Genomic DNA, 14,095 nt, shown 5'->3' on the forward strand with positions numbered 1-14,095 from the left:
AAAAGGAGATGACAACCACACCATGCAACCCCCTTGTCTGCAGCTCAGATGCTCAGCAAGATGATGTAGATTTATGCAGATCGGCGATGTTTGACAGAAAGACACTTTTTCTACTTTTCAAAAACCACCTGCTTTTTGTCAGCATTTTGAATTGACATAATCAGCATTCACTCTCTGGTCAATATTGTCTGGATGTAAAACTAGCATGCAGTTGGAAACGAGAAGCAGATTTTATCCTTTGCAGTTGTTCACTGAGTCTCAGAAATGTTTAGAGCAGGAGTTTGTTATATTGGGGCAACAATGAGGTGGAGCTAAAAGTGAAACTGACTGTTGATGATTATTCAAAGCTGATCCTGGAAAACTGTCAAAATTCCATTCATCAGACAATTATTCCAGTAAACGATTACTCTGTTGTTTGGTCTATAAGATGTCAGAAAATATTCCATGCAACTAATTTTGTTGAACATCTGATATGTGTAAAAAGCTTATCTGCATATTAACAAACAATAACACAGAACTACCACTGAGAGTCTGCTTCCACCATCCATTATTTTTTGCACAAAAAGCACAAGTATTGCGCTACCTAATCCAACCAGAGAGTAAGTGCTGTAACAGTGGTGCAGGCTGATCATAACAGAGCAGATGGTGATGGGAAACGATAGCAAGCCCCACAGAGTGATGATGATACGTCCCTCAGACCTTTTTCATTAACTATAATAGAAGTATTTTACAGAGAGATTTACCATACATTCTCATTTATCATCTCACGCTGCGTAGTTTATGGATGGCATGTATTTCAGTGGTGTACATAAGGTTGCATGTGGAGCAGCAAAGCCGTGGCCTGATGTCTGGTAGAGGTTTGCAGCTGGGAATGACATTCATCCTGCATTGTTGCTGGGAAAGCCCCAAGCATATGAGCCCTGTATTTAAAAAAAAAGAAAGAAAAAAAAAAAAAAGCAATTTACCCAAGGCTTTTTTTTTTCTGATGACAGGGATTTGCTGCCTTAAACAAATCAGGTAAAGCTCTTTATCTGTTCGCTGCTGTTTAATTGTCATTGAAATCATGAGGCTGCATTACAATTTTTTTTGCTGCTGTCACATCCTGAGATATGGCCTGGAAAGTATTAGCAGAAGGCAACACCAACTGCAGTCCTGTCAGAGGAAATTCATTTTTCAGCCGGATCATATTCCCCAACCTGACACCTTAAAAATTTGCTGTTTAAAAAAAAAAAAAAAAAAAAAAATCTAGAACTTATGAAAGTTGCATTCAACAGAAATGTCAAGATTTGTGAGCAGTGAAGTTGTTTTCTAGAGCCTTGGGAAATGCAAGTTGATAAGGAATGACCCAGTATTACAGTGAAATATTATACTATTTTATTGTGCATCAAGACAAAAAGCTCACACAATAAGTTCAGTATCAGCATAATCTTAAATGAGAAAAGTTGTAAATATTTCATGAACTTCAAGAGTTTAACGCACATTCGCAATAACATTGTAATGAGTGAAACAGAAACAATTTGGTCAGGATAATTGTGACATGAATTTTTCATGTTGTCCAATGCCCACTCAAAAATCAGCTGGCCTTTCCTTGGTTCTGCCTCATCATGAGCTGCTATGTCCCTGCTGGGTTTCTGATAACAGCCTTGGCTCAGCAAATGCCAAGGAAGCGGTGATTTACAACATCACTATGTGTGTAAAGAGAATAGCCTCTCGTGTTCTCTGTGTTCGAACAAGTTCTTACAACGCACACCTTTTGCAGTTAAAGAGTTGTTCAGCAAGGTGACGTGTTGGTGTTACACGAGTTGAGCACCCTGTTCTGACAGGTAGCAGGTAGGTTAGATACCTGCTGATTCTTTATATGTAAATGTTGAATCTATCAGCCTTGGCGTTGTTACCATGGATATTACATATTCAAATAAATTGTGTGTGTGGTCAGACGGAAGTGAACATTTCAGTCCTGCATCTCAGTTTTGCTCGAGTTACCAGGCTACAGTTCTCCCTGCCCCTGGAAGCCTAACTGCTGCTTAAAACCCTAATTATCAACAACCCCAAAAAAAATCAGATAATACACATACACAAATATTTTTAATTTTCAACATAGTTCTGGAACTAATAGTAATATATATGTTTTAGTTGGTTGTTGTCTGTTGTTTCCAATCAGTCTAGTTTTGTGTTGTACCAGTTTCATAGTTTTTTCAAATTTGTTTTGACAGATCATTATTATTATTTTTTTTTTTTTTTAATACTAGAGGAAATGAAGATGAAGATCGACCCAGACGCTGGTGTGTGATATATCTCAGACTGGGCACAATCCTGAAACCTGGCATATGGTTAAAGGTGCCATATGTAAGAATGTGGGCAGAAACAGTTACTACACTCAAATTCAAAATACTGAGGTCTTTTAGGTTTCGTTGTCAGACGTAACTGGCAACCCGTGGTTGCTTGTCAGCTGAGACTCTATTGACTGCAATGATTGGTAGACGGTGGTAGGTGGCCCCACATGCTAAAACATGATTTCAAAACATAAACATGATTTGCAGTCTGCAAAATATTTTTTTTAATGCAAATATTTTGTCTGTACTGTTGTTGTTGGTGAGTTCAGTATGTTATACGAACATTATTCCTGAGTCTCTGTGACATATTAAGAGGATTTTATGGCTAGTTGCTTTAGATGTATTACAAAATACACCTTTAACAAATATAACTTATCTTATTCTGCTTTGAACAACAGATCCAAGGCACACCAAGCAACTATCCACACTTGGGAGGATCCAGACCCTGGATTGAGTCACAGCTTATGACTAAACTTTCTGTGGTCATGTTGCATTGTGGGCGATGCTGGTGTATGCATAGTTTTTATTAAAGACTGGATCTCTTGTTCATTTTCCCACACAAGCTCCAGCCATGGCTGCAGTAACTATGTTTTCCGTTCATCCGTCCTGTGTATGATATTTTCTATGAGATATCGCCAGAGGGTACAATTCAAAAAATTGTTTTATTCAGTTCTACATTATACATCATTGGAGAGATTGTTGCAATTACTAAAATAACAGAATGTTCATGCTTCTAACAAAATAGGCGAGGCAAATGAATTTGTAAGAGCCCATCTCGACAAAGCAAATTACTGAGACAAGGGTGCTGCTCACCCTCACTGAAAACATGGCTGACAGTGGAAACAAAAGGAAAAACAAATTACACCACTTTAAAAAAAAAAAAAAAAAAACCTGAAACACTTGGTAATAAAATGTATGCCCTCTTGAATGCCTACGATATGTTCAGAATATGTTCACCTTGTTATCTCGCACTAAGTCAGCCTTTTTCAGCTGCCTCATTTGTAAGTTTGTGTAACTTACTGATGAAGACTGCTGTGGATCGACAAGTACTGTGTACTATGATGTTAAAATGTCAGATTGTTTTTCTTTTTGGGCTTTGGTGCAGAAATAATTCCCATATTAAAAACCGATTCGTGGCTTAATGCACAACCTGGACACCTGTTAAAATACCACAAAACCCCATTACCTCACCACAACCCATGGTCCGTCTAAAAATGTTTACTGCTCTGTGTTGCCATGGAAACCAATTGGCTTAGACAAAGGTTCATTGTAGGTAAAGCAGAGAAACAAGACGGTTACATCACACAGTACAAGGAATCACAAGGTACCTCACGATACTATACGCGATACATGGTCCACGATACCAATACAACAACAAAACAATTCTGTGATAATCAATATATTGTTAGACAAGCATATCGCGATACATCACAATATCTGTCTAAAGGATGGAGAAAAAAAGTTAAAAGTGCAGAATTTTGCTGTTTATTCACAACATAGAGAACACAGTGTCATCTGCCATTTATTGTGACTTTAGCAAAGAAGGAATAAAATGACAAATCTTTCTCCTCATCCCTGTATCAGTTCAGTTTTTCCAACAGCCAAATGTTAAAACAGCTCCATCTCACCCACATTTACACCGATTAACAGAAGATGAAAATGAATGTAATGTAGATTTTATTGATTGTTGTTTTCTGATGAATTTGTTTTCGACCGTATGTCAAATTCATTGTGTTACTTAGTGGAGCTATTGAGCCAGATACATCTTTACTGTGATAAGAGCTTATTTGTCAGGGTCAGGCTTCCTGTGTGTGCGTGATGTGTGTTCCAGTCACGGTTGTTAATGTCCTCGCCTCCTCCTCTTCCTCAGGTACTGGGACATTTGGCAGAGTCTTCCTGGTCAAGGACAAAAAGAGCAGGGCCTTCTTTGCCCTGAAGCAGATGAAGATACCAGATGTGATCCGACTGAAGCAGGAGCAACACGTCCACAATGAGAAGGAGGTGCTGACAGAGGTCAACTACCCCTTCCTCATTCGACTGTGAGTCCACCATCTTACCTATAAACACCCTGGGTGCTGCACAGTCCTCTGGGTGGCCATATCTAATGACAAACGTTTCAGCTCGGTTTCGACACTGAATCTCTACACAGTGATTTCAGTCATAAACACTATACATCTGAGTTCATCTAATGGTTTTATCGTCATGATACTGATGCTGTTGCACCTCAATCTATCTATCGATGCAAGGGAAGTCTGTCTGTCAATTACATATCAAACATATTACATGAGTACTGCACTAGTCATATTTTAATCTTATTGATCCACTGTCAAAAAGCATTATCATAATAAAAAAAATAATAGCTGTGCTTGTATTGATCCAAAAATTGGGAACTTCATGTGTTATAGCAGCAGGGTATCAGGCAAATAACAGACTATACAAAATACAGAATAATGCTCCACAGCTATACAAAAGATTTGGATGACCAGGTAAACAATAGAGTCCAGTCCCTTGGCAGGAAAAAATTCTTATAGCAGTCATTGTGACAGTGAAGCTTTAAAATTAAGCCATCTGTCACATCTGGCTTTCAAATGCTGTTGTATTAGTAAAATACATCTCATTTAATGTATACCATCCATATTCACTGATCACATTGGGATTAACATGGTGCCTCATCTTCTGTTCTTTATCCGTAAAGGGGACATAGTATGCAAAATCAACTTTTCAATCATTTAAATCCTTATATTTGGGACTCTAGAGGCCCTATCAGTTGGCAAAGTATGAAAAAAGATGACTCACTCATGTTTTTGTGGTCCTCCTCAGTCTAAGTACAGGAGATAAAACACGCGATGTTGACTTCCGCACTCATCGCGACGTCACACAATGTGCTAATTTCCTGGAATTGTTGTCTCGCAGAGTTCCACTTTGTCCATAAAACGTGCGAGAGTGCTGACGAGGGCAATGGTATCCGAAAACAGGAAGTCAGTGAAAAGTTCTATTCTTGACTCCACAGTGCAGCACAGAGTCCTACACAAACTTCCAGCCTCAGAGGATTTATGTTATATATGATGGCAATGTGCTTGCTCGAGCCTGCAAATGATTACTTTTCATAATGCTACCTGCTGTTAGCTCTCAGTAGCCTCTGTGGCTGATGTCATTTCCTGTCCCTTAAGTTTCGTTTTACTTTTTTTAAGGTGGATCTTTAGGGTGGACCTAAAGATACTACTAAACCGAGCGTTCTGAAAAGGGCTGTTTGGGCAGAGGGATTGAACTGCTGTGGTGCTTCATGCTTATGGTATTTTGACCAAAGCATGTCACAGACATGTTCATTAGGACACCAGGGAACTAGATTAACTTTGAGAAATAGGGTATAAAACGTATATAACCTTTGACATAGGTTACGAAAAACTGCCCTTTCCTGTAAAGTGTGCAAATAAAACTACTACAGACGTTTTTGTATCTTCTATTGTGGGTAAAACAACATAAAAACTGCTGACTAAACTATAATATGTTTATGCGATGTTTGTGCTGGTGTACATAATATGTCCCTACTGTATATCTGAATGTATATTAGGTAATAAAAGAGATTGCAGATTTAGGTAAGAACAGAGTAAGAAAAAGGAAGTACAGAGACGAAACAGCAGTGTAGAAAAGTCAGTAATTGTCTTTGTGGCCTACAGCCAGCACTTATGGAAAGCACTGGAGCCTCCTCCATCTTCATCAGTGACAGTGCTCTCTTGTTTTCATTCCTCTGATGTGCCCTTCCTGCTGAAATAGTTGTACCATAGTGCTCCAAACCCCACGAGGGAATTTAGAGCCTGAGACTGATACAGCCTCTCATTTTATTTGATTCTACAACTTGTCCGACAGACAGACCGTCGAGCACTTCTGACCTAAAGTGGACCATTTGCATCTTATTCCACCTGTGTTTATCTCATCTGTTGTCCCTCAGGTTTTGGACTCACCACGATGAGCGCTTCCTCTACATGCTGATGGACTACGTTCCAGGTGGCGAACTGTTCAGCTACTTACGCAGCCGTGGGCGTTTCAGCAACAACGCAGGCCTCTTCTACACTTCTGAGATCGTATGCGCCATCGAGTACCTCCACTCCAAAGAAATTGTTTACCGTGACCTAAAACCTGAGAATATCCTGCTGGACAGTGAAGGACACATCCGTCTGACCGACTTCGGGTTTGCAAAGAAACTCTCTGATAGGTAAATTATTTTTGTCAACCACAGTTACAACATAATTTAATTCAGTCAGTGAATTGCGTTAAAGCTTGTAAATTTAAAAAGCTAAAAATCAACACATCAGTTATGTACCTATCAACTTAAGTTGTGTCTCAGAATTTTATTTATAATTTGAAATTGTATTTGAGGCAGCAACCTAACCTTAACCAAGCTGCTGGTCTACTTCTGCTTGTTTTGAAGGTTTGTGTCAATTGTATAAATCTGAACCAAGGATTTCAAACACACAAGTCACAAAATTACTGATGGAGGCAGCAGTTGATCAACAGCTCCTGGGTGCTGTGATGTAAAAGCGCTGATTTTCTCTATGGACTTCAGTGTGAGGAGTCAGCATAAATACTCTTGATATTGCAGACTTAAGCAGGTGTAGATTTTATCAGACGAGCGTGTGAGCGAGCCTGTGATCTTTGTGTCCCAGCCGGCAGCCTTGTTTTAATTAGAGCAATCGTCCAGGTCTCAGTCAGGATTAGTCAGCACTGTGCTTTGTATAACCAACACTGCAAGAAAACCAAGACGATCCATCAACTTAATTTTTTAATTCGTTCAATTAGCTCCCGATATGATGAACTTTTTAAATAGTTAAAGAAGACATTTTACCACCATGAAACTTGTACTGTATGACAGTAGAGAAATAAGGAAGGACCACACTCCTTCACCCCTGTGATTTTCAGTGTCCTTGCAATACTATTGCTCTTTGAGAATTCTAGGGAATCCTCCCAACACAGAGAGACCCATGGCAATGTCACTGAAGGATGAGCTCCCTCTGACTGATATAATGTAGGCTGAATTAGAGCGAGGCCTCTCTGTGACCGTAGCAGAATTGAGAAGATGCACTATAGGGGAGGAAAATAGACATCTTTCTATCTACTCTGCAGCCTCATTACAACACTTTTCCTCAACAGCCTTTTTACCCAGCACTGCGGTGACCCCCTGCTGACATGTAAACATAATGGAGTAAGATTACATTTTCCCCCAGACAGAGCGAGAGCAAAACAGATGGGGAGAAGATACTTCTCTGATGTGCGAGTGACCCACTTGTGTAAATGGAGGGCAGCATGATTGCATGGGATAGGAAGACGGCTACCTCATTGCCACCAGCTCTCTTGTACTTTCCATGTTCAGGGTGTGATGGAGTGTTGTCGCAGCAGCCCTCACTATGCTGCCACAGTGACCCCTGCTGGCAGACACTATCATCAACACGTTTAAACATGAAGTGTATTGACACACAATGACAGCACGTGACTCATTTCCTCTGCGGTCGCACCTCTGCCTATCCCGTACACAGGCTTTATTCCCCTGACATCAGCAAGCCTCATCATCCTCCACCAGGACCAACATCATTTCCATACAAATTACTGCTGCCATGGCAACTGACTGAAAGAGGTCATTACCCAGGTGATATTGGTGACAGGCGATGAAAGGCTGGCGCCAGGCCAAGGGCTCTTCATCAGAGGACAAATGTCTTTGAGAGAGAACAATATGCGTGTATGTTGCACATGCAGCGTGTCAATCAGCTGCAAATAATCTGCTCCAGACTCCACTTATTCACCTGCACTTGTTAGCCTGTGTAGCATGTACCGAGTGACACTTTCACATCTGTTACTGCTGTATCCATACACAGGTCTTATATCCTCATCACGACACATGATCCAGGCAGATCACTTAACCTGTGGGTGTCATCTTCCACTCCTCTTTCACGCAGTATAGAATGTGCGTATCATATATACAGAGTGAGCAGTTATCCCCGTCCACACTACCTAACAAGAAGTGACACTATGGTGAATGTGTTTGCATAGGGAGAAAGAGATATATTTAAATACTGTGACAAACTGTGACAATTTTGCAGCACTTTTTAAGCTAATGAGCACAAATATTTCCAAGGTTCCGATATGATATACGTTCAAGTGTAAACACGTCACAACAATCCTAAACAAACACACAAACGTGCACACGCATACACAAGAGCACACACAAAGTAAGATGATTATAAGTGTAATTGGAGTTTCTGGTTTACATATTTGACCTCACAGCGCAAAGTGACTTGAGATAATGTATGTTGTGACAAATAAAGTTGACTTAAGCACTTTCAGCTCTTAGTACCTTAAAATGGAGGAACTTCATCTCTGGTTTCTAATTGAACAAAGGTGTGAAAGTGTGAAAACACTGCAGAAAAAGAGAAAAAAGGTTGTCATGTATAATTAAAATCAAGAGAACTCTAATTATATTAAACATTTGCACATTTTCTTCTATGCACTCAGCTGATGAGACATAATTCAGACATATTTTTGATAATTGATAAACAAAGAGAACAATTTGTTTTAGTTTTATTTCAGACATGATTGTCAAAAGTAGTTTTGCAATGATATCATGAAATTTAGCACCTGGCACTAAAACCTGCAGATTTACATGATTCTAAATGTCCAGTTTGTTACCACGTGGGAAAAAGCTGAATCCCATGAACATAAACTCCTTAAATGAGAGCATTTCAGAACACAATACAGTAGTATGATTTATCTACAAGTAGTAGGATTGAAAACTGGAGTATTTAATTTTTTAGTTTTAATTAAAGGTATTATTTTAATTCGCCAGAATGATGTTGCTCGTTCAATGAGCTGCAACTGCTTTAAAGTACGATCTGAGACAACAAACACCTGAAGAAAGAGCTCAAATAATGCCCACAGAAAAATGTCAACCTTTATTATATATATATATATATATCTGTCTCTCTCTGAACAGGACCTGGACTCTGTGTGGAACTCCTGAGTACCTCGCTCCTGAAGTCATCCAAAGCAAGGGTCATGGCCGAGCAGTGGACTGGTGGGCTTTGGGCATTCTTATCTTTGAAATGCTGGCTGGGTAAGTCACTGCATCATGGAACAGTGTACACATGCCACCGATTTCACACACTAGGGGCCGCTCTTCTCCATCAGAGCAGCATAGGTGAAGCAGTAGAGACAAAAACATTGACCTTTTATTGCAGCACTTGCACTTGAGAATGTTGCAGATGTTCATTCTTTATCCCTGGAGTTATTCATTTTTATTAAAATGTGTCATTCAAAAACAAAAACAGGTTAACACCTTTTGTTCCATGGGCCTCTCACAGTACCAAATCTTTATTACTGGATTCTGATTGACAGTTTAATTTCCTCTTCTCTGCAAAACTTAGCATTTGTATCATCAAACAGAAAGTTAAATGACATCGACTCGTATTTCAAAAGATTGCACTGGATTTGATAATATTTTTGCATCTTTCCAGTTCCAACTTCTTTGCTCTATTCTCTTTCATGTCTGGGTGCATTGCCTAAATGAGTAACATCAGACCAGACACCTCTGCTGCAGAGCTGCATTCTTAATCAAGCAGCTTGTCGTCGTGTCAGATATTAGCATTTTATGTTTTCTTTTGGACTTAAATAAGTCAGATTCAGTCCTGTGAATGAGGCGGGGAAAGAGTCGGTTTACACAGAAACAGAGGAATTATCTATTATTTCCATTGCTGTTATTGTCTCACTGTGGGAAATCTGTTCATTGTGTGCAGCAGAGCCGCGACAGTTGAATCCGCAAATGGGATTCATTGTTGTAGGTGAAGAACAATGACGTCGATCCCCCTTTAGAAAGCACCCAGGCTTATTCTAATGTTCTCCATCTACCGCTGCGAATAATAATAATGCCTGTGCCTCGTTGGCATTCAGTGAGAACAAGCCTGAAGGTTGAGATTGACTGTAACATTGATTTAGACATTGTTTTAGGGACACAACAGGTGGCGCACTATAATCCAGCTGTTAATTAGTTTAGCGAGTACAATAGCTGCTGCTGCTGCTGCTATTCTTTGGCAATGTGCACTAACTATTTTTTTTTCTTTTTATTTGACTGTTATCAGATGGGATATCAGAATAAAAATAAATGATGTTTTATTTATCCAGGGCATGCAATTATGTCTGGCATTTCTGCCTCCAACCCAAAATAATCGATATGAATTGATCTTCAGTTTATCCACTTTCAAAAACACTGTTGCCAGTGCAATCTGGGGATAAACGGCGTAACTGGGACAGTTTTACTGATAGGACAACAAAAAACTTTCCTTATGACTCAAACAGGGTGACATTTTGCTATATACCTGAACTAATACATTTACATTTTTCAATGTTAAAATGTTATTCTCTGTTCATGTTTTGTTTTTCTTGTAGAAAACTAGTATTTAGCATTTTGGCTATAAAAATGTAAAGTAACAAACAACACCTATCCATCAAGTAACTTTTGGTCAAACCTTATCGCTTTAGCTCCTGAATATGGAACAGCTTCCTCCGGTCCTGCTCAAAGGTCACTTGTGTGTTACATCCATCTTCTTTATGCTCGGCTAGGAAAAACTGTGTGGCTTAAAATTAGTCATAAGAGTGTGACCTTTTCCCAGCATTCATCAGGACATCGGTGTTTTCAATGTCAGTTAATGTCAGTACCTCATACAACCACAATTTCAAAAAAAAACATCCCTTAGAAGGAGGAACCAGACTCCAAGAGAGGAAACCAAGAGAGCAACAGAAAAAGAAGTAGAAGAAAGTCTTATGGCAGTAATCCTGCCTTGAGGGCCAAATTTCCACTCTTAATGGGAACCAATCATCTTCTGTGTGTATGAAATTGTGTGTGGCAGTGGACATGAAGTCTGACTTTCTCTCACGCTGAAAAACCTGCTTTCTCTCTCTTTTTATTATTTTTTTTTTTTATTCAACCCTAGATAAAAACCTGCTTCAGTTTACAAAAAAGCAGTGTCAGGTTGTGGCGGCTCAGTTGGTCCCCGTAGAACAAGGCTCCCCTTTAGAGATGAAACACTGTCCTCTTAAAGCAGCCTGTCACGCACAATGTCAAAGTGTCATGGAGATGGAGTATTTTTGTCTCAGGATGCTCAGTTTACTAGGACTTCCATAAATCACACTTGAGATACAGGGATGAGGTGACATCAGTTGATCATTTGTTATTTTTAGTTTGGGAGGGGACTTCAAAGGAAGGGGACAATAAAGGAAAATTTGAGATATGAATTATGGATACCTGTGGGGACACAAGGAAAAACACATTGTAGCCTTTTAATCAAAATACCTTATGAAGTCTAAGACATCTTAACCACGTTTGCCACTTAATTTTGCCGTTAGACAGCCTTTTTTGACTGGAAACTGACGATTGTGTCACTTTTTAAATCACTGTCTTAGTCCACCAAATTCCATGGAGAATATCTGTGTGTTTACACCACAGCACACAATTGCTTTTGTTCCACTGCTGCCTTCATCAAATGAGTAGAAATGTGTTACAGAAGCAATGCAAATGGGCCAAACATTGCAGCAGTAGCCTCTGTGTCCCTGTGAGCTAAAACCACAGATTTTCTCTCTGGGCTTTGGTGGAGGACAGTGAGAGGTTTGCAAATTATTATTTCCAGTGGGAAAAAAGGCTCTTATTGCAGTGCTCGTTATAAGTCAGTATCACATACAAACAAAGAAACCTGAAATATCCCTCTAAAATATTTGTCATTATGTGTCAAATATAAAAAGCTGAGTGCAGCTGGCATTAGTTAGTGCTTTCATCTCATCAATGCAACTCCCAAATGACGTCTTTGGCAAAAGACCAAAGTTTGTTGTTGTTTAATTTATAGCATCCCTCTTTATAAGATTGTAATGTGATATTTAGGCTAATGGCTGTCATTTGTTCTCCAAGTTTTGCTATTGCTCTTTCTTCTGGGTTAATAAATTCTGAGCAATTATTCAGAGGCAACACACTTCCACCATAAATCACTCCCACGTTTGCGTAATTTATTAGTATTTGTTACATCCTTTGTCGATTTCTCCATAAACCATCGGTTAAAGTCAAAATTCCTCATATCTTTTTTTATCCTCCCCCATTTTGCTGGAGTGACCCAGATTCTCCAGCAATGACTGCATCAGTTATGGGGGGAAAAGAAAAACAGGAGTGCAGTCTGCGGTGGACACACTCCCCCATCCCACAGTCTACTGACCGACTGTGGAGCTTTTCTCTGGGAAGGCAAGCGACGTGTGACAATAACTGGTTCGATTTTGCGCTTGTCTTTTCCGTGTGTAATGCGTTCAGAGGCCAGTGCCGTTATGTAATTTGTGGCTGATAACTTGTCCAGGCCGCAGCAGAGGGAAGAACAGGAGAGCTGGGAAAACACTTAGTGGAGTGGAGCAGGAAAAGGTCTGTGGGTGACAGAAAACACACATAGTATTGTGAAAATAGCTGTAAACAAAGGTTCTTCTGTCCTTTAGTGAAGGTTTTCTGACTGGTGACCTCACCACATGTTCACTTACCATTTTTTGTTCAGACTGGAACACTTGATTGTATGTACGCTCTTACCTGCTCTGTCTGTTTCTTGCATCACGCTGTTTTGGCAGAGTACAAATTGTGTTTGCACACTCAGTGTGTGTGTGTGTGTGTGTGCATGTAGGTGCAGCTTCAGTCGGGCAGGCTGGAGTTGACATTTATGTTTCTCCACAGGTACCCTCCATTCTTTGATGACAACCCATTTGGAATCTACCAGAAGATCCTGGCCGGAAAGCTAGAATTCCCACGCCATCTGGATTTCTATGTCAAGTAAGTGCCAGACGCCAGTATTTGCCGTATAATAAGCCTGTATGTCCTCGTATGCACCTATGAAGAGACACAGATGTACACGCATAAAAACATCACTTGGTCCCTGAAATGTAAACAACAATGTTAACATAAAGACTATTTATATATTAAATGAAGTATGATAATTAGAGTTAATATTCCACAGTATTACCCGAAAAACAATGGACATATACTATTTTAAATGGCCTACGTGTGTCATGACATCTTAACATCTATAAAATCTATAATTACATACCAGCTCAGTGGCTCTGTTCATACAGGAGGTGAATGATTACTCTTCTGCCTATTCGTTATTCTTTTATTATAGTCTTATTCTGAAATATCAGGGATTTGCGAGATTAAATCTCAACCAAAACATGTAGAGGAGCTGTTTCGGGAAAGAATCATTATGTGCTTAAGAGTGTAATGAAACAAACAACACGAAAATGAACACCGTGTCCTCAGCAGTGATTTCAGCAAACTGGGAAATGATTTTGTTATCGTGCTTGACTTAACCTCATTGGCCTGATTGGATAACCTGAACCATTAAACTAGTTATCAATTGGCTCAGTCAACCCAGGGTTGGTGCATTCCCACCACATAATTAATAATGATCAGGACAATAAGTTGTAAAAATAAGTTTCTAAAACACAGAAATCTCTTAATCTTACATTTTGGTATGCAAGGCATAGTGTAGGTAACTTTTTATAGTGATAAATATGCTTAAGTAAGGTCATTATACAACAGGAGGTCATGTCCTGGAATGACTGGAAAAATGCAGTCTCCCCCTTGTGGTACTTTTATATAAACCGCTGTGATTATTTTTTGGTGAGCTGGACAGCATTTTCAAGTCCCTCACGTCAAATATTCATGATTCTCCACGTCCACGATATATCCTGATAATGGAAAT

The 14,095-nt window shown here is 39.5% G+C and overlaps 1 protein-coding gene across 2 annotated transcripts in view; it reads left to right on the top strand.

Moving 5' to 3' along the window:
• The window catches only part of prkx (protein kinase X-linked), a 40,189-nt gene that overhangs the window by 19,082 nt on the left and 7,012 nt on the right, over window positions 1–14,095 (top strand). For both annotated transcript variants that reach the window (XM_083901386.1, XM_083901385.1), the window contains exons 2-5: window positions 4,204–4,372; window positions 6,283–6,546; window positions 9,316–9,435; window positions 13,072–13,167. In XM_083901386.1, coding sequence (XP_083757512.1) covers window positions 4,275–4,372; window positions 6,283–6,546; window positions 9,316–9,435; window positions 13,072–13,167 — 578 coding nt within the window. In that variant the 5' untranslated portion in view covers window positions 4,204–4,274. The remainder of the gene's footprint in view (window positions 1–4,203; window positions 4,373–6,282; window positions 6,547–9,315; window positions 9,436–13,071; window positions 13,168–14,095) is intronic.

Source organism: Microchirus variegatus, assembly GCF_963457635.1.
Source record: "Microchirus variegatus genome assembly, chromosome: 1".
Taxonomy (NCBI): Eukaryota; Metazoa; Chordata; class Actinopteri; order Pleuronectiformes; family Soleidae; genus Microchirus; species Microchirus variegatus.